The sequence below is a fragment of the Rhinolophus hipposideros genome (genome assembly GCF_964194185.1).
Source record: "Rhinolophus hipposideros genome assembly, chromosome: 23".
Taxonomy (NCBI): domain Eukaryota; kingdom Metazoa; phylum Chordata; class Mammalia; order Chiroptera; family Rhinolophidae; genus Rhinolophus; species Rhinolophus hipposideros.
The window spans coordinates 10,118,410-10,139,443 of NC_138069.1; the positions used below are offsets into that span (position 1 = coordinate 10,118,410).

General features: G+C 38.2%; 1 protein-coding gene across 1 annotated transcript in view; it reads left to right on the forward strand.

Moving 5' to 3' along the window:
• HSPA4 (heat shock protein family A (Hsp70) member 4) overlaps positions 1 to 20,645 on the forward strand; it is a 39,266-nt gene extending 18,621 nt beyond the window's left edge. The window contains exons 6-19 of the mRNA XM_081034943.1: positions 497 to 630; positions 2,625 to 2,869; positions 5,938 to 6,014; positions 7,526 to 7,677; positions 8,170 to 8,276; positions 8,670 to 8,803; positions 9,799 to 9,980; positions 11,363 to 11,452; positions 13,502 to 13,654; positions 14,184 to 14,309; positions 14,838 to 14,945; positions 16,940 to 17,059; positions 18,101 to 18,262; positions 18,467 to 20,645. Coding sequence (XP_080891069.1) covers positions 497 to 630; positions 2,625 to 2,869; positions 5,938 to 6,014; positions 7,526 to 7,677; positions 8,170 to 8,276; positions 8,670 to 8,803; positions 9,799 to 9,980; positions 11,363 to 11,452; positions 13,502 to 13,654; positions 14,184 to 14,309; positions 14,838 to 14,945; positions 16,940 to 17,059; positions 18,101 to 18,262; positions 18,467 to 18,670 — 1,994 coding nt within the window. The 3' untranslated portion in view covers positions 18,671 to 20,645. The remainder of the gene's footprint in view (positions 1 to 496; positions 631 to 2,624; positions 2,870 to 5,937; positions 6,015 to 7,525; positions 7,678 to 8,169; positions 8,277 to 8,669; positions 8,804 to 9,798; positions 9,981 to 11,362; positions 11,453 to 13,501; positions 13,655 to 14,183; positions 14,310 to 14,837; positions 14,946 to 16,939; positions 17,060 to 18,100; positions 18,263 to 18,466) is intronic.
• The last annotated feature ends 389 nt before the right edge of the window (positions 20,646 to 21,034 follow it).

The window sequence follows — 21,034 nt, forward strand, 5'->3', positions numbered from 1 at the left end:
GTACCTTCATAGCACTCAGTGTTGGCATTTAATCACATGGTTGTTTGGGAGAGAAAAAAAATCATATTTTTGTGTGTTTGGAGCAGTGCTTTGGTTTAAAAATTGGCCTTTTCTACCACTCATGGGCTAGTAGAATCAGAGCAATGGGGTGTAAAGCAACATCTCAGGGATAGGATATGTGGGAATGTTGAGATGGAAATCTGGGAAAATATGTTTGGGAAAATGGGGGAAGTGGTTTGCGAACAATTGTGAAAATCATAGGAATTAGAAATGTTAAGGAACCCAACCCTAAGTGAATGTCAGCATTTAACTCTTTGAAGTTAATGATCTTCATGAATAAATAAGTGCAGAGCTTATAAAGAATTGATTCCTTGTGAAACATAGGGTATGTTACAGCTCCATTCACCATATTCAAAATGTTATTTTGTACTTAAATGAATTTAAGTTTACTACTTAGATGATAATATTATGTTGAATTTAATTTTTTCTTATGTAGTTGCTCTTGCATATGGAATCTATAAGCAAGATCTTCCTGCCTTAGAAGAGAAACCAAGAAATGTTGTTTTCATAGACATGGGGCATTCTTCTTATCAAGTTTCTGTATGTGCATTTAATAAAGGAAAACTTAAAGTAAGTATATTGTTTTCTGGAAGACTGTATTAGAAATGTATGGTAATTAGGAATTTGTGAGAGACAATTTAAATAATTGGTTAAAGGATTTTGTTTCATTAATGGAAACTTGGCTGTGAGCCATCTTAACTAGAAACCAGGTATGTAGGGGTGGGGTGGAAGTTGTAAGCCCAAAATAATTTATTAAGAGTTGGCATGGTGTGAAGCAAAGAGCATAGGCCTTGAGGAAAAAGCTCTTAAGATTCCTGAGCCTTATTTTTCTTAATCTATAATGTGGGGGAAATAATGCTTACCTGCAAGCTTATTAACGGATTCTTTACCATATGGTGCCTTGATGTTTTAAACTGAAGATTGAGGAGATTATGATAAATGTATACTCTTCTTGCTCTTAGAGTTTTGAGTGTCCTGGAAAAAGGGTGGGGGACTAGACTTGGATGGCCTAAAGAAACCAGACTAGGAATGATAATCTAGATTTCTGGAAAGCTTAGACCTCTGGAGAAAGCAGTTTTGTCCACAGAGAAGACTAGAAGGGTTAAAGGCGAGAGGGGGCCAGAGGGGGATCACTGTCACATTTGAATTTTCTGGTATGTGCTAGTTCCATAGTGGGATATAGAAGCAGCTCTCTAGCGTGGTGATCCTATCTAGAATTTGCTTACGAACCAAGGATATTGTTGGAGAGTTTAATTATTAGGGTTATGTATCAGTGTTCTTGGTGCCAAGGTCTAAAGTGGCTTTCTCCCCTCAATTTGGGGATTGGTGGGTAGGGGACTATTTATCCCCAAATAAGTATTTTTTAGGTTTGGAGGGCATTTTGAGACAATTAGTTATAGTCTTGTTTCTCTGGAAACTCAGCTTGGTTCTACTTTATATTCTAGCTTATGTTGTTTGTAGGTTTTCTTTAAATACAAAGAAAGCAAATCTTTGGGATGGTAGGGAAATAAGTTTTTGATTTTTAACAGATATAAATGCTGGATGAAGTGTAATTCTCAGTGTTTAAACTTTACTTTGATTACTAATACAATTTCTGAAATTCTATTACCTTTTAAACAGAAGATACAGGTCATAATTTAGTCTTGGCTTAGTGGTAATCTGCTTTTTTTTGTAAATTATCCTTCACTGTCAGCTGTCACATGTCAGTTTTCCTAATATAATTAAAATTTAATTATAAAAATACTCATTATAAAAATATCCCCAAACTTGGAAAACATTTATGTGTAAAGAAATAATATAATCTTACTATTCTTAGTAGTTTGGTGTGTTTCATTCTAGTCTTTTAAGAAAACAAAATTAGAATCACACCATATTTAGTTCTGTGTCCTGTTTTTCTTTTTCTTCAGCTAACATAATCAGATTATTTCCCTATGACATTTAGCATTTTTAGAAGAGATTGTTTTTATTGATTTTATTCCTTCATAAGGGTGTCATCACGATTTAATCTATTATTGGATCTGATTAGATTTTAGTTTGCTTCTAATCTGCTAGAGATGTGGAAAATGGATAACCCAAGCTAATTAGACTTCCCTGTTAAGTAGAAACAAATTGCTGGGAGTAAAAGGCTTTTTTAGCATCCTTCCTGGTAGTAAACTGCATAGAGCTAGCTAGGCCTTTGGTATTATTCATAGTGATAAGACTGGAATGGTGTGCGTTACATGTTGGTATATTTGGCCTTTGGTATGTAATGGCTGTTTGGAATCAGTTTGGTGGAGAGGGCGTGGCGTTTTGAGGAGACTGGGTTTTTAATTTCACTTCTACTGTCGACTAGCTTTGTGACCTGCAGATTGTCTGATCTGTCTGGGTTTGTAGCATCAACGGTAAATGGGAGTTACAATGTCTCTTTTCACAGTGGTTGTAGCAATGATTAAATGACACATGCACATGGCCCTATTTCAACCTTAATATCTCCCCCCTTGTTTATTACACTTTACCAATTAAATCTATCTCGTGATAAAATTTTAAATTGATTGGTTTATTTTTGAATTACCTTTTTTCCTAAGGTTCTGGCCACTGCATTTGACACAACACTGGGAGGCAGAAAATTTGATGAGGTATTAGTAAATCACTTCTGTGAAGAATTTGGAAAGAAATACAAGCTAGACATAAAGTCCAAAATCCGTGCTTTATTACGGCTGTCTCAGGAGTGTGAGAAACTCAAGAAATTGATGAGTGCAAATGCTTCAGATCTGCCTTTGAGCATCGAATGTTTTATGAATGATGTTGATGTCTCTGGAACTATGAATAGGTAACTATAATAATATTTTGATGTTAAACTGAACTGTGATTTTTCTCCACTTGGTATTAGCCTTAATTAGCCAATTATGGAAATCATCACGGTTGTTATAATTTCAGTTCTACAGGTAAAAATTAGAGACCATTCAGGAACCTGCTTTGTATGTGAAGGTTGGGTTTGGTTATTCAAATAATATAGACTAATGTTTTTATTCTGATTAATTGAATATTCTAGGAAATGGGTAGTTCTTTACATGTGCATGAATTATATGTGATTACCAGTTTTCATAAAATCAGGCCAAAGTGCTTTAATGCAGAATTATGTTGACTTTGATTTAGTCATTGATTCATAAAATGGTGTTTTTGGGTAGTTCACGGTCACTTGAACACAGCTCTTTTTGTACAGTGCTACAAGAATTCTGGGTAATTGAGGTTTCAGGGCTGTCCTTAGAAACACCCAGAATGTTACTGTTGTCTGGTTGGGTTGCTTGGATGGTGAGAGTGAGATGTCCTTTAGGATGTGAACTATATTGGTAGAATTCAGGCAAGACTGATGGCTTGTTTAGGGAAGTGTGGCCTGATTTGAATTGCTTGTGCCTAGTAACCAAATTCGTAGTAACCTTTCCCCCTGCTTGAAAGGGACGGTTTTCATTTTTATTAAGTAGCAGTTTTGTGTGTTTTATGTGTTAGGGGGTTAGGGTGTAGAGGCTTACCAGTATGTGTTTCAGAAATTGTTAGTGGAATGTTATGTGATTATGAAAGCCAAATAGATACTTGTTATATTTTTAAAAAACGGAAAATAACTAATTAGCTGTGTGCTGCTTTTTTGTAAAACAATTGTATCTACATTGTCAGGGCACACGCTATTACTCTGTTTTGTAGCCTTCATTTAGTCTTTAATGCTCATTAGCAGTCTTTTTTGTTTTTTAAACTAATGAAATTAGATGCTTTATTTCTGAATAGCATTTTGTCTAATTTCTTTTTTTAAAAAAAAAATGAGGTAAAATTCTTATACCAATTTAAAGTGAACAGTTCAGGGGCATTTAGTACATTCAGTTGTGTCATGACTACCTCTGTCTAGTGACAAAGCATTTTCATCACCCCAAAACAGACCCATCAAGCAGTTACTTTCCATTTCCTCTTACCTCTGCCCCCTGGCAACCACCAATCTATTTTTATCTTTGGATTTACCTATTCTGGATATTTCATATAAATGGAATCATACAATATGTGTTTGGCTTCTTTTTTGTCTAGCTTTTTTTGCTTAACATAATATTTTCTAGGTTCATCCACATTGTAGCATGTATTAGTTACTTGATTGCTTTTTATGGCAAATAATGCTTCATTTGTATGTGGATATACCATATTTTTACTTATCCATTCATCAGTTGATGGACATTTGGGCTGTTTCTACCTTTTAGCTATTGTGAGTAATGCTGCTGTGAACATTCATGAACAAGTATTTGTCTGCGTCTCTTGTTTTCAGTTCATGTGGGTACATATAGACCTAGGAGTGGACTTGCTAGGCCCTGTGCTAATTCTGTGTTTAGATTTGAGGAATTGCTTGCTATTAGGAATTGAACTGTCATTTCACACCCCTGGTAATATGTAAGAGTTTTGGTTGCTACTCATTCTCACCAGTATTGGTATTAGTGGTCTTGAATTTTTGCCATTCTGGTAGGTATGTTCTACACCTCTAATTTTTCTTTTTATTGAGATGTAACTCATAAAAGTGACCTTTTTAAAATGTTTATGCTTTAGTGGTTTTTAGTATGTTCGCAGAATGGTGCGGCTATCACCACAATCCAATATTTAAAATATTTTCATCACCTCATAAAGAACCCCTAAATGAGCTGTCAAGCCGTGGAAGGAATGGAGGAACCGTATATGCATATTTCTAAGTAAAAGAAGCCAGTTTGAAAAGGCTACATACTGTATGATTGCAACTATATGATTTTCTGGAAAAGCCAAGCTATAGAGACAGTAAAAAGATCAGTGGTTGGCAATGGTTCAGCGGAGGGAAGGATGAATAAGAGGGTTTTTAGGGCAGTGAAACTACCGTGTTTTGCTGTGTATAATGCGTACTTTTTTGCCCAAATTTGTGAGGGAAAAATAAAGGTGTGCATTATACATGGTAATACTACTTCCATATCCCTGAAAATTTGGGCCAAAAACACAAGTGTGCATTGTACACGGGAGCACATTATACACAGCAAAATACAGTATCCCTGTGATACTGTAATGGTGTGTATCAGTATTGGCTCATTAGTTGTTAGAATGTATCATACTCATGCATGATGTCAATAGGGGAACTGGAGGCGGGGGCTGAGGGACATAGGGGAATTCTTTGTACTTTTCTGTTTATTTCTCTGTAAACCTAAAACTGATCTAAAAAAAAAATGTATTGGTGCTCGCTTCGGCAGCATATATACTAAAAAAAAAAATGTATTAATTAAAGAAAAAAGAAACTGTACCTGTTAGCTGTTTTTCCCTATCTCTCCTTCCTCCCCCAACCCTAAGTGGCCATTAATCTACTCTGTCTCTCTGGATTTACCTATTCTGAACATTTCATATAAATGGAGTCATATGTGTGTTTTTTTTGATTGGCTTCGTGTACCTAGCCTAATGTTTCAAAAGTTTATCTGTGTTTGAACGTGTATCAGTCCCTTTTATTGTATTCGTTCCTTTCTGTTGCTGAATACACTTGATGGACTTAAGGGTTTTTTTTTTTCTTTCCTGTCTTCGGCTATTTATGAATGAATAATGCTATTGTGAACATTCATGTGCAAGTTTTGGTGTGGTCGTATGTTTTTAATTCTTTTTGATACATACCTAGAGTAGAATTGCTGGGTCATATGATAACTAAGTTTAAATTTTGAGGAATTGTCAAACTCTTTTCCAAAGTGGCTACACCATTTTATAGTCTCACCAGGAATATATGGGATCCAGTTTTTCTATATCCTTGCTAATACTTGGTATTATCTGCCTTATTTTTTTTTTGATTACCTGTTGGTTTGTTTATAGCCATCCATTCCACGTAAAACTGGAATGTGATTTAACTTTTTGTTGTTTTTTTCACAGAGGCAAATTTCTGGAGATGTGTGATGACCTCTTAGCCAGAGTGGAGCCACCACTTCGTAGTGTTTTGGAACAAACCAGTAAGTATTTATGTGATTGAACTGTTTGTGTGTCTTACACGTTTTGGAAATGTTTATTACTTTTTTCCCCCCAGTTATACAGATTTTCATTATGAATTACTTGAGTGCTATATTAAGCTTCTTTATATCTTCCTTTTGGAGTGGCCTCCACTCCCACAAGTAATCTTTGATAATTGTGTCCAAGGAAATCTAAGAGTTTTCCCAAGAAACCTAATTCAGAATCAAAGATGGATATAAACTTTTCATTTATGTTATTGTGGTAAAGTTTGTTTTTTGCAGTGCTGCTGTAGTTGTCTTGTAGGCTTTTCTGTCAGTGAATCTTTTTTTTTTTTTTTTTTTTTTTTTTTTTTTTCATAAATTTATTTATTTATTAGTTTCAGGTGTACAAAACAAGGTAATACTTAGACGTTCATCATCCATATCCCTCACACTGTGAACACCCCTCCCCCCATCCACCATCCCTCCGACCCCACACCGAACCATCACATTATATATATAAAATTATAGTTGGCATTCATTAATGTCCAGCCTCTGGTGTCCAATGCCATGATCAGGTATCCACAGCATCCCTGAGGTGGTCTCCCAAACAGGACGCATGTCAGTGAATCTTTTGTTTGCTGAATGACAAATAGAGCAAAGGGAGGATATGATAATCACATTCTTACTTTAACAGGATACTTTTTTAATCTCAGGCTAAAAGGTAGAAGTTTGATTTAGGAATATATTACTGATTTTCCCTAAACCCCGGACGAACGTTTACCTTGAGTCCACTGTTGTGTTGGTTGCTAACTATTTCAGACTGTAGAGAAGTACTGTCAGCTTGACAGAGGCTCAGCTCTTAAATCACAGTGATTATGGCAAACCGGCCTGTTCTTTCCACACTGGGACAGCCCGTTTCTTTAAATAGCCTTTCTCAACAAGTTGTCAGTGATTATTACGTAAAATGTGACCAGGAGACTAGGTGGTATGAAGAGTTATTTTATGAGTGACAGCAGAGCCTTCGTGTGTACCTTCTTTCCTTCTGCTGTGAGGAGATTATACATGTGTTATAACCTGGACTATGCTTATTATGCTCTGGATGGAGTGGCGAGATACGCATCTGAAAACCTCTTTCCTTTCGTGACGTGTCGGGGTAATCCAGTATCTCAAGGCCCTGCTGCCTTCCTTACTGCTAGCTTAAGTATTCATGTTCTAACAACTCTTTGTGTGGGACTCTGAGAGATTGTAGGGCATTGAGTATTCCTGACCCTCACCTCCTAAATCCCAGTATCATTGTGCTATCTTGCCCCCATTATTTTGAACATCAAAACATACCTGTTTCCAGATGCCCTACATCCATGTGTGTGAGCACTGTTTGCCTGCATGCCGTGGTGGATGGGGGGAGGAATGGTGTGGTGTGTTACACATTTGTGAGGTGTTTTGCTGTGGTAAGATGTTGCATTGCTTTTATTTGACTGCAAAACGCTAATTTAAAAATTCTTTAAATGTGTAATCTAATCACTTTAAAATAGAGTTAAAGAAAGAAGACATTTATGCAGTGGAGATAGTTGGTGGTGCAACACGAATCCCTGCAGTAAAAGAGAAGATCAGCAAGTTTTTTGGTAAAGAACTCAGTACCACACTAAATGCTGATGAAGCTGTCACTCGCGGCTGTGCATTGCAGGTGCGTTTTCTTTCTTCCACAGGTAGCCACTTACAGGTCATTGTGACAGATGGTTGTGGTTTTATGTCTCCAGCTAATAACCTGAGGTTAAGATTCTGAAGCTTTTGTTTTTAAACGAATTTCAGAGGTGGCGTTCATAAATGGAATTGTATGCTATAACGTAATAAAATGAATTGACTAGAGATAGGTAAGCCTGAAGTACTGCTAGAATTTGGCATATTACCTATTGTCTATATATGAAGTAGCATTGTATATCAATTAAGTAAAGGTTGGGGTAAATGGAAAAAAGTTATGTAACAGTTAGATTATATAAGTAATTTGACAAATGATAGAGGTTTGTAAACCTGCTTATTCAGACACCAGTAAATTATTGATGTAGATACTTGAAAACTATTGAGGTTGTCCTTCTGAAGTCATTTTTTATAGATTTTGTGATGTCAGTTCATAATGTTTATATTTGTCAAATGGAATTTTTAAAAATTATTATTCTAGTGTGCAATCTTATCGCCTGCTTTCAAAGTCAGAGAATTTTCTATCACTGATGCAGTACCATATCCAATATCTCTGAGATGGAATTCTCCAGCTGAAGAAGGGTCAAGGTAATAGTATTTATTAACCATTTTTATACTTAAAGATAGTTCAGAGTTAAGTTTGAGTAAAATATTGACCTCCGTTTCCACTTAATACAAATCTGTAACATTTTGTTACAATGCATGAAGCGAAACGATGAGTTATTTTAGTCAACAGAATAAATTTGTGTCCTTATTTAGTTTCCTATACTTGATCCTGCTTAAGTGGTGCCTTTTTGTGCTGATTGAAATATATATATATATTTAAAAAACTGTGTGTATTTTGTTTTTGGAAACTCGTATAATCTGGAAATGATGCCAGTTGAGAAGAATAACTAAAGTTGTCCAATAATTACAAACCTAGAACACATGTGCAAAATGTTAGAAATACCCTAAATTTGTGTGTCTTTTTTCTCCATTCAGTGACTGTGAAGTCTTTCCAAAAAATCATGCTGCTCCTTTCTCTAAAGTACTCACATTTTATAGAAAGGAACCTTTCACTCTTGAGGCCTATTATAGGTCTTCTCAGGATTTGCCCTATCCAGATCCTGCAATAGGTAAGTGAAGAATTGGGGATTTAAAAAAAATATATATATATGTATATACTTGGGAGAACTGGGATAAGCAGAGTGAGTAATTTGGGTATTTTAGAGCACCAAAACACTGTCTTCTAGACTTGTTACCAGGTTCAGAAAGAGTATGGATGATCATGGTTTAATTGGCTCCCCTGCTATAGGGGCTGTATTCCTTAGGTCATGCATCTGTGTGGGCTTACCTTGTGCAGCACGGGGTGCTAGGTCCTGAAAGGATAAATTCCATTTTGACCCTAACGTAGAGTTGTAAGATGTACACAGAAAATTATTAGTAAATTGTGATATCAATAAGTTATGAAGCCGTGTTGTCTAGAATCTTTGAAGACTCTGAGAAACTTACAATCTGGAAATAGTGCCAGTTGAGGAGAGAGAACCTACGTCTAGGGTAATTATAGACCTTGAATACATGGGTAAAGTATTAGGAATATCCTGAATGGTCCTAGAAGGTGTGGAAAGCTAATCTAGTCTTTCCTCACTTGTAAAACAGGAATAAAGATGATAATTCATGCTTTGCAGAGTTTTGTGAATTAAAAAACATAAGTAAAACGTTGGTTTAGTAACTGAATCTGGAAATGGCAATTTCTCGACAACACAGAAAAGCACTATGGAATCATTGGGGTTTTTTTCCAGTAGAGGAGAATGTGACAAATTGTTTTAGGTATTTATCTGGCAGTAGCATATAAAGATGAATAAGGGACTGGTGGGAAAGAAATGTTTGCAGAGTTAGGATATATTTGAGTTCTTAATTGGGAGAAGATAAGAGTTTGACTGTAAGTGAAAGAGAAAGGAAAAATCTGATGATTTAGTAAGATTCTAAGTACCCACTTTGCTTATTTGGGGTGTCGTGTTACTGACTTGTCTCTGAGATGTGGACGTAACCTGGCCATTTGGGCCTACATTCATGTTTGAATTCCTCCTCTCAGATTATTTGTTCTTTTTTGTCTTTCATATGTTCCTAGCTCAGTTTTCAGTTCAGAAAGTCACTCCTCAGTCTGATGGCTCCAGTTCAAAAGTGAAAGTCAAGGTTCGAGTAAATATCCATGGCATTTTCAGTGTGTCCAGTGCATCTCTAGTGGAAGTGCAGAAGTTCGAGGAAAATGAGGAACCAATGGAAACAGATCAGAATGCAAAAGAAGAAGAGGTAATCTGGACATTTTATACCATTTATGATGGCCCAGAGGTGACTTTTCTAGAAATTCTAGCAAATAAGACTGGGTGAAAGAGAGGAACATTGAGACAGCTGTTGAGTGTGGGTTTGTATTCGTCCTCTTTCCTCAGCATGGGTGAACTAGCAGACAGTCTTTATGCAGAATCGATGTAGAAATGGAACATAGTTGGCTCCTTCCTTTAGACCATGTACTTCTCAATTTGAGTTCTTCCTGCTTCTTTTTGATTACCGAAGGATGTTAGGAGTCTCAGTTGATTATTATCACAAATAGTATAATAGACTATACACTCAGTTTGTTGGAGTCATGCACAGAGTTGTCTTTATTGTGCATCAAAATTAAGGCTTTATAAAACTGCAAACGTCTGGGCCTCATCCCTAGAAATTTGGGTTGGCCTGAGCTAGGGCTCAGGCATCCGTAATTTTAAAAGCCTTTGAGGTCATTCTGTTGTGCTGCAGGCATTGAAAACCACTGATTCAGGATCTCCACAAACTTCTTTCTTTTTCATTATTGCCAGGCTTTGGCCTTTTAACAGAATTCTCAAGGTGTTCACCTCCCCCAGTGCATGCAGTGGTTGTACTTTTGAGGATGAAAAGGCTGATCTAGGGCCAGCCTGGTGGCTCAGGTGGTTGGAGTGCCATGCTCCTAACGCTGAGGTTGCGGGTTCAATTCCCACATGGGCCCGTGAGCTGCGCCCTCTAAAGCTAAGATTGTGAACAACGTCTCTCCCTGGAGCTGGGCTGCTGTGAGCAGCTGGAGGTTGGCGTGAGTGGCTGGCAGCTGCTGAGAGCTGCTGTGAGCGGCCAACCGATGACTGGCGACTGACTGCCTCAGCCGGGGGGAGCGCAAGGCTCGTAATTCCAGCATGGGCCAGGGAGCTGTGTCCTACACAACTAGACTGAGAAACAACAGCTTGAACCGGAGTGGGGGGATGAGGCGGAAGAAAGGGGGGGGGGAAAGAAGGCTGATTTAAAAACTGCTTGAAGTTAACGTTAGAGAAATTTACTCATGAGGAAGCTTGGAGAAACTCATGCTCTCTTCAGATGATATTGTGTTAAATAATGCCATACTGTGTATTATGAGTACTTTATGGTTTATAAAGCAATTCAACAGCTACTCTTGTTTAGATATGGGTAGAGCAGGGCAGGTGTTATCTCCAGTGTACAAGTATAGTAACCGAGATCCAGAGAGAAAGACTTCTGTGTTCTAGATTAACATTTGTATCACGGCTGGACTCTTGGTCTTCTGATGGCTGGTAATTCAGCAAGAATTAGATACCATATTTTGTCGTGTCATGAAGGTTTAGTCTTTCACTAGTATTAACTAGTTTCAGGATTTGATGTGACCTGTTTTTCAGAAGATGCAAGTGGACCAAGAAGAACCTCATGTTGAAGAGCAACAGCAGCAGACACCAGCAGAAAATAAGGCAGAGTCTGAAGAAATGGAGGTATGTCTAAGTTATATTTGAGAGAAGGATGAATTACAGCCCCATTGCATAACATGGTTTTGGCTTCGTTTATACTCTGTCTTAAGAAGGTAATTATATTAGGAGTTCTTTCATGTATTTGAATAGTTTGTAAGCAAAATTTTGTATGTTAGGAAAGTACGTTTGGTAAGATGATCTTTGAACTCTGTTCTGGTCAATGTATGAGAAGAAAGCTCACAGAAGCCCTAGTTTTTTTTTTGTTTTTTTTTTTTCAGAAGCCCTAGTTTTATTAGACTAGAGATTAGTTCGTTCCGGTTTCTGAATGGCTGTTACCAATAGCCATCCTACCTGTTCTTTACCAATAAACAATGAGATAATTCTTTCAGATTTTGTCAGCTCTCTGAAATTGGTTTTTTTGTCAAAAGATATTTTTAAAATAACAACGTATTTAAGTACATCTTGTAAATAATATAAGTAATATATTTACTCAAGCATTTATTTAAATGAATACCTAAGATTCCCATTGTTTAATTCTAACTTTTGAGTTTTCATATTTAACTTTGTTGTCAGCATTGAAAACACCTTTCCTTTCAAGCTATTTATGACATTGCAATATATGATCTCACCTTAGGTATTTCTGATTGTGGCATTTAAAAAAGTTTGGCAGAGCCTTAAGGTGACTTAAGTCTTAATCATTTTCATATCAGTTAACACGTTTTAATTACTTTCCTTTAGCTGCATAAATAATTGTAAAAAAAGACAGTGGACAGAAGAAATCATCTCACACATGCTTTAGTCTACTACAGGCCTTCATGTTATTGGCTGGGTTGGGGGCAGTGGAGAGAGAAGTACTTAGTCTGTGTGTGTGTTTGTGGAGGATGGGGGGAGGAGGAGAAAGGAGAGGTGCAACCGGCCCCCCCCCTCCTTCCCCCGTGTCAAAGGAGCTGTGAGAAGTTTCAGAGGGGTTGTTACTGAGACTTCTTCCATGAGGTGGCTTGGAAACTGGCGCCTTTCACAGTATGTTCCATTTGTAAGGGAAACAAAATACAAATGATGTATAAATTTCAGCAATTGACATAAGTTACTTGGGTAGGAGGTGGGGAAATGACTTTGAAATCTTGTCTCACATCACAGAGCAAATTGAATTCCAGATGAATTTGCAAGTCAAACGTAAAAACAACTTGAATGAATATTTTTCTAATCTGTGGATCAGGGAGGGTTTTTCAAAGTAGAAAAGCAAGGAAAGTAATCCCAGAGGAAAAGATGGATAAATTGGACAGTAAAAACTTGTACAGACAAATAATATAAAATTAGAAAAATCAGAATAGTCAGTCACTTGAGGGGGGAAAAAGTCACTAAAATCCTAAAAGAATGGTAGATGAAATATGTCTAGGCAGTTTGAAAAAATAAGTATGGTTTATAGCATATGAAAAAAGGTTATTGACTCAGAGAAAATAATAGTGACATGATGGTAGATGAATTCCTGTTTTGGCCTGCAGTAGAATAGGTTCTCTTATTTCTTGTGAGAATGTAACTAGGTGCAGACATTCTGGAAGTCATATTGATAATGTCTCTGATCACAAAAATTTCATACCCTTGCCTCACTAATTTCCTACGCATGTCTCTATGTTTAGATAAGAGTGGAAGAAAATAAGAGATTTTATAGTGATTATATGTTGATTGTGGATTTATGGGAGGTTGTTAGTGCCTCCCTCCCTCCCTCCCTCCCTCCCTCCCTCCCGTTCAGTAGTGATAAGTGTGTTATTCTCATTGTGGTGCCACCAACTAATCTCCAGAATTTTTTCATCTTGCCAGATCGAAACTGTCTGTTTTAAACAACAGCCCCCTATTTCTTCATCCCTCTTCCCCGTGGCCCCTGGCAACCACTATGGATTTGACTAGTTTTGTAATATTTATATTTTTAACTTTTCAGGTATTATAAGAAATAGTCCTACGTTATTTAGATCATCAGAAAACAAATAAGCAAAAATGGCTTTTGAAATGTGACCCATTCAGAAGTTTAAGATAGTCTGCTTATGTGTTTGTTCTTAATGCTTTCTTTTATTTTAGACCTCTCAAGCTGGATCAAAAGACAAAAAGATGGATCAGCCACCTCAAGCCAAGAAGGCAAAAGTGAAGACCAGTACGGTGGACCTGCCAATTGAGAATCAGCTATTATGGCAGATAGACCGAGAGATGCTCAACTTGTACATTGAAAATGAGGTGGTTATCTCAAGTCTCATAGAACAACAAGCTGACGAATTAATTGACATTGTTCAAACTATGTCTAGTGATCGTTACACATTTTTGGTTGTTTTCTGTTTGAGAAAAAATAATTTCAGATTTTCAGATACTGCAAGGACAAATTTAATAGATCCCTTATAAAGCCGAATTCTTTCATAGTGATACTACGTCTATTGCTAAGGTCTGTTACGAGGTCTTTGACATTGTCGGTGTTCACGTTTGGGTGTGTGAGTATGTTCACTAGAGATTGGGATGTTTACGGTTGTTGGTCCTGGAAGTTGATGGTGGGAGAGGTGACATAACATTCATTGTAGCGCTGTTTTGTTTGTCCCCTCCCCTGCTGCTAGTCAGTATGTAACTTGTTACGGTGAGTGACGCAAGGCCTGGGACCTCAGAGCTCAGTTAGTGAGTTCACTGTTGTCCGTCAGGTCTCTCACCACATCTTCTAATACTGAAGAAGAAATCGTCTCGGTTGTCCAAATGTCTAACTGATTCATACTGTTTTCAGGGTAAGATGATTATGCAGGATAAGCTGGAAAAGGAGAGAAATGATGCTAAGAACGCAGTAGAAGAATATGTGTATGAAATGAGAGACAAGCTTAGTGGTGAATATGAGAAGTTTGTGAGTGAAGATGTAAGTATGTACCACAATGTGCTTACCTACTAAGGTGTCTTCTGGGAATAGCCGGAAGTGTGTTAGCAGGGAAGGCTGTGTCTGTAGGCACACAGTGAAATGATTAAAGTGTACCTTTTGGGGGCTATCGTTTTGTATTTCTTTATTAGTGGAGTGTTTTCTAAGGATAGTCTTTGCATCACTTTTTGATACACTTGTTTACCATTATTGACCTAATATCTTCCTTTAAATCAGCTCACTTTTCCCTGGTGTTTATTTTAATGTACTGATTTTTAAATGCAGTGTTTAATTCTGAAATTTAAAAACATACCCAAACATCCCTTACAGCAGAGAGAATAATATATTAAAACCCCCCGTACCTAATCGAGCAGGATAACATTCTGCTAGTCTTGTTTTCTATCCTCCCCATCTCTCTCTTCCCCTGTATTTTAAAGCAAATCCAGATAAATCGAAGTCTGTGCCTGTGACGCCACTGGTGAACCAACTGATTTTGGATTGACCTAATTACAGTATTTTCTTCATCTTCAGGATCGTAACAGTTTTACCTTGAAACTAGAAGATACTGAAAATTGGTTGTATGAGGATGGAGAAGACCAGCCAAAGCAAGTTTATATTGATAAATTGGCTGAGTTAAAAGTAAGTGACTCTTCGATGTAGGGTGTCAGATGGGTACTGAACTAAGCCGGGTGGGGGAGGGGGAAATCACTTCATAGATAATATAAATGCCTAACCACTGCGCTGTACACCTGAAACTAATATGAAATTATATTGGATATCAAATACAGTCATGGGCTGTAAAGTACAGCATAGGGACAGTGGTATTGTAATAGCCTTGTACGATGTCAGGGGGGTAGTAGACTTGGCGAGGTTATCACTTTGTGAGGGGTGTAAATGTCTAATCATTTTCTTGTTTTGCACACCTGAAACTAAAAAAAAAAAAAGACAAAACAAAAACCAGTAAGTGACTCTCAAAAGCAGAGGTGTTCTGAACCCATGCTGTAGTTTCTAAGGAGAGCATCTCAGAAAGGGAGGAATTCTCATGGCAAGTAATAAAGAACTATACGCTTTCTCACTCTGGTTCACTATCTTTCTCACTTTTAGAACCTCATAGTAACAAAAGAATTTTTCTGAAAACTGAGTTTAGACTTAAAATGTTCACTGAATTGGAGATTGAGTGCGTTCTTGTTGTCAAGAGATACAGAGACTAGCAGGGTGTCCCATCCTGAAGGCACCTGTCTACATTCGGGCCAGGGCTGTGTACCTGGCTTTGATTCTCAGTAAGGCAGAGCATTTGGTTTTGTATTTAGAGAATCTGATCCTTAAACCTTACGGGTAAAAGGACAAAGAACTAAGGTTGAGGGCTTCTGGTGGGGAGAGGATGCAAATGCACAAGGACTTCTCACATTTCTCTGGGTTACTTAGTTTCTTGTCAAGCTGGGCCATGTGACTAACCTGGAATGGCATTGCTCACGTCAGAGCCTGCACTTTCCTATCGTCCTGGCAAGAATAGCAAGAGCCTCCAGTGAGGAGTTCCCGTTGAGTGTTTGTTTTACTGGTTATTATGGGAGATGTCTAACACATGCAATTCCACTGGTACCTCGGTTTTCAAACGTAATCCGTTCCGGAAGACCGTTCGGGTTCGGAAACATTCGAAAACCGAGGCACGTTTTCCCCATAGAAACTAATGCAAGATGGATTAATCCATTGTAGCCTTCAAAATCAACCCCTAAAACTGCAAATTTAGCATGAGTTTTACTGTCTAATGACACCATAGATCCATAAAATTTATGGCGTTCGTAAACCGAAATGTCAGTAGAGACATTCGAAAACCGAGGTACCACTGTAGAGAGAATAGCTTCAACTGTTGGCAACTTATGGCCGGTTTTGTTTCATTTATGCTTCCTCTCAGTCCCCATTATTTGAAGAAAGTCCCACATGTTATTTTATCCAAAATTATTCAATATGTATTTAAAAGAAAATGTCACCTTCAGCTTTACCATTGTCACACCTAAAAAATTCCTTAATACCCCCATTAATATCACCATATATTCAGTTTTCAAGTTCCAATTGTTTCATAAATTACTTTCTAGTGTGTTTGACTCAGGATCCACATACATTTGGTTGATAAGTCTCTTAAATCTGTATAGTTCTCTGTCTATCATGTCCCCCCCTTGTTTAGTTGAGGAAAAACCAGATCCATGCATCCCGTAGGATTTGCCCACTGTCTGGATTTTGCTGATTTTCATCTCTATGGTGTTTAATAATATCTAGTAAATTGCTGGTTTAGATCCAGAGGCTTCATCAGATGCAGGTTAAAAAATTTTTTTTTCGGCAACAGTACTTCATATTTAGTGTTGTGTGTTATTATCAGGGGCACCTACTAGTTGGTTGTCTCCCCACTGTGTTTTGAGAATTAGGGCTCAGGAGGTAAGATGAAGTGGACAGGGAGCAGTATTGAGGTGTATTCTCACATCTAGCCTGGTATGTATTCAATGGGCTGCAGAAAATATTTAACTTCTTATATATAGTGCATGGAGATTAAATGTACTTTAGTCTGTACTCAGTAGAAACAATACTAAGATAGTTCAAACTGCTCTGTGAAGAATTTGTGTATTCTCTCTTCTGTTAAGAATCTAGGTCAACCTATTAAGACAAGATTCCAGGAATCCGAAGAAAGACCAAAATTATTTGAAGAACTAGGGAAACAAATCCAACAGTATATGAAAGTAATCAGCTCTTTCAAAAACAAGGTACCTTTTTTCCCCCTCTTCCCTATTGTTGTTTTGGTAGAGTTAAGTTTTGAGGCATTTACATAGTTTTTTTCTTGTTCCTTTAACTGTTATTTAATAATATTTTCTTTTTGCATGTTAATGTATAATGTTTTGTTGAATCTTATTAAGAACTCTGAGAATCGCTGCTTCTCTTTAGTCGGTGGACTCGAATTGAATAATGTGCGATTTCCTTTTCTTGATGTGAATACTTCCTCGGTGACTTAGCCTCCTCCATCATGGCCTGTCTGAGGACATACTAGGCACATAATTGGGCTTGTTACGCAGATGGAGCACTGTCTCAACAGTAAACTGCTGCTTGTTCATTTTTGAGCAGTACATGACACATACTTCATACATACGATTACGTTGTCTCATGAAATCCTCATAGACCCCTGCTGACGCAGGCAGTACTAGCAGCATTTATAGGTGACTTCTAACTTCTTTAAATCTCACTGTCCTTAAGCAACCCCCAGGGTTAGTGCTCAGGGACCTGGGACTTGGCCTGAGGTCTGACTCTAGAGTTTGGGTTTTTAACCACACCCCACTATACTCCAGGTTTTCAATGTATTGTCTGTTAAGGAACTTTAAGAGAGACAAATTGAGCGTGGTTTTTTTGGGAGGGCCTCTGAAAGGCCTTTAAAAAATTGTATTCATTATTTGGTTCCTAATGAGCACACACCTAAACCTCGGCTCTCATAGCTGATGACATGTAATTTTTTGCATTGTGAAATTAATCTTTACACGGTGTTTTGTAAACCATGCACTGTGTATACTGTTGAAGCCTTTTTATTGCTACCTTATGTATATTTTTGACCTTTAAATCTATTTACTAAGTGTTTTAAAAATTGGGGTTACTTTTCCTTTCTTGAATTTTAAAGGAATTGAATGTTTGTTTAGATTGTGAGGCTAAATGTGCTCCATTTTTGGAGAGATTGTGACTTCTTGAAAGACTGAAGTACTAGATGATACTTGGGTAGGGAGTGTCATCCTTTGACAATGTTTGGTTCACGGTTGTTGCAGGAGGACCAGTATGACCATTTGGATCCTGCTGATGTGATGAAGGTGGAAAAAAGCACCAATGAGGCCATGGAGTGGATGAATAAAAAACTGAATCTGCAAAATAAGCAGAGTCCAACCATGGATCCAGTTGTCAAGGCAAAAGAGGTTCAAGCTAAAATTAAGGTATTTTATGGTTTTAAATATTAAATAGTATTGTTAGCCTTGTTACTTATTAGTAGCCCTTAAAAGAGACATTTAGGAGGGAACTTCATTGCATCTTAGCTTCTGGCTTGGGGATTGGGTAGGAGAGGGTGGACTTGGGTTTTGTGTGTCATGTAAAATTTGTTATTTTATAAGAAACCATAATTTTCTCTTGTACCATTTTAGGAGCTGACTAGTATCTGTAACCCTATAATTTCAAAGCCCAAACCCAAAGTGGAACCTCCAAAAGAAGAGCAAAAAAATGCAGAGCAGAATGGACCAGTGGACGGACAAGGAGACAGCCCAGGCCCTCAGGCTGCCGAGCAGGGTACAGACCCAGCTGGGCCTTCGGATTCAGACAAGAAGCTTCCAGAAATGGACATTGATTGATTCCAACAATTGTTTATATTAAAACAGACTATTATAAAGCTTTAAGTTGTCAACTTTGTTCTAAATATCAACTAGAGCAATCAAATACTGGACATTTCTTAGTCAGTTTTTAGGGGGGTTTGGGGGGAGGGGATATAGGTTCTGTATGGAGCATTTTGACTTCTAAATAGTTAGATACAGAAATTAAGTGCATTGTATCTTTTTCATAATGGTACTATTTAGAAGCCCAGTTAGTGTTACTGAGCTTATGCTTCACTCCTTTTATGTTTAAATCATGCTTATATGAAGATAAGTTTGTTTTGGAAAGTTGAGCTGTAGCGAAAACTCGCGCGATCAAGCAAACTTTTCATTGTTACATATGGCAGGAACCCTAATTGTGCTTCAAAAACCTGTTGTGAAGATTGCCGCAAAGTCTCCCCGCCTGGTGTGGGGATGGGGGTGGGGTCTCCCTCTGTTCCTGAGATCTAGAGCATGGCATGGCATGGATTAACAGAGAACAACAAAGGTGTGCTCTGAGCTGCCCCACATTTCACTTCTGCTCCACTTGGACTCCCAGCCCTTCGTATCCGCGCCCCGTAAAGGAGTCCCCATTACAGATGCCATGTGCTGCTCCGGGAAAGAGACCCCTTCACCTAGAGCAAGTTGTTAACGGAGGAATGTAGACCTGGAGGTTCTTCCTGAGAAAGTCCATTCCTGAAAGTATGTGTCACTAATACCCCAAGCGTCAAAGCCTAATTAATTTTTTCTTCGGAAGGTTAGAATTGGGTAGTGTATTGTTGGATATAGGCATGAGGAATTTAACAGGAACTGATTCTTACGGTGTAAAGATTTGTATCCTGGCCTGCTTATTCAGGTGAGAGATGTTCTGTGTAAATTTGAGGTATAGCTTGAAGTTCTAGGACAAGAGTTAAAAAGTTCTTAGCTCATTCACAGTCACTTGTGTGTTAAATGTTACTATCTGTCACGAATCTGCCAATTTGTATGTATGAAACAGCTGACAGATCATTGGAAAAGCTAACATACACTGGGTTATACTGGACGAGTCTGAAATTAGTGTTAAAGGAGGGTGGTGCCGGACTTCAGCAACACCTCGTTCTTCCTGCGCAGCCGATGTCAGGAGCACCCCAGCATCGCCACAGACTGTCCTCTGGGCAGTGTCGGTGGGGTGAGACATTTGGAAACTCCAAGGGAAGCCTGTAATTGAGGCCAGCACTGGTACCTGCCTTAGAAACTGTTAAAAGCTTTCTTGGTTACATTTTGGATCTCTGTAATAATTGTTATTCTGTATAACAGTGCCCTTCTGTTAATTTTGGCCTGTTAGAAATATGATTATACTGTGCGTATTTAGAATAAGTTTCTGTCCATCTGCACTGAAACAGTTTAGGGTGTTACAAGCTCTCAAGTGCTATGGAGAAACATTTGCTTAGAGAAGGAGGGTGGAAGTGTATTTATGTTGGTGTGGAAGCATGCATGGAAGGCTTGTGGCACCAGGAATTGGCCCTGTTCTTAGAGCGTCCTCTGTCCATTCTGTACCCATCTTGCTTCAAGAGTTCCAACTGGCTTGCTCTGAGGCCAATAGCTATTTTGGAGTTCTGGCTGCAGGATTAAGCCAATTCTTATGCAACTGACTCAGTCCTTAATGGCCATTTCTTCTGAAAAAATTTTTTTGTGTGGGGGAGGGCATGGGTGTTGGGATGGGGTGAATTTGAAGTTTAAAGTTGAAACTAGAACGAAGGTGATGTGGTCTGCTTGCTCTCTGTTTAGAAAGGCTTTAAGACCAATTGGATTTACGTGGAAGCCAGGCCCGAGGGTGTGATAATTGCTGACTTAACGTGCAGACAAGCGTTTATCCAGGTTGCGTTGTCCAAATTGGTTTGTTAAAGCCCCAGGTCACGTTCTTACACTAAGAAAAAGTTCAGTAAACATGAGACAAGTTTAGGAAAAATGAATAAAAGAAAGCTGTCTGACACTCAAAGGATTGGTTTCCTTAATTTCATAATGAAGAGTGAGTGTGTGTATCTGTATGTGTGTGTGTGTGTTTTCAATGAAAACTTTTCTCCAGAAGTCAGAGCCCTCTTAGCTAAATTAAAGTTGTTAACTTGTCAGAGACGTCCCCAGTCTGAACCGTTGGGCCACAGCTCACTGGGTGGGAAGATGCTGCTCTTTTCATTCTACTGTGTTGAGTCTTGGCTCATTCCCGATGTAGGAATCCTTCCCTTGCTCCTGAGATGGGCCTGCTTTTGAGGCTTTGACAATAGTAGAGGGTGGGTTATGGCCCCATGAAGGCCAGTGCAGGACAGATGCCCGACCCAGAATGTGCTAGTAACAATTGCCACCACTGTGTGTGTGTGTGAGAGAGAGATG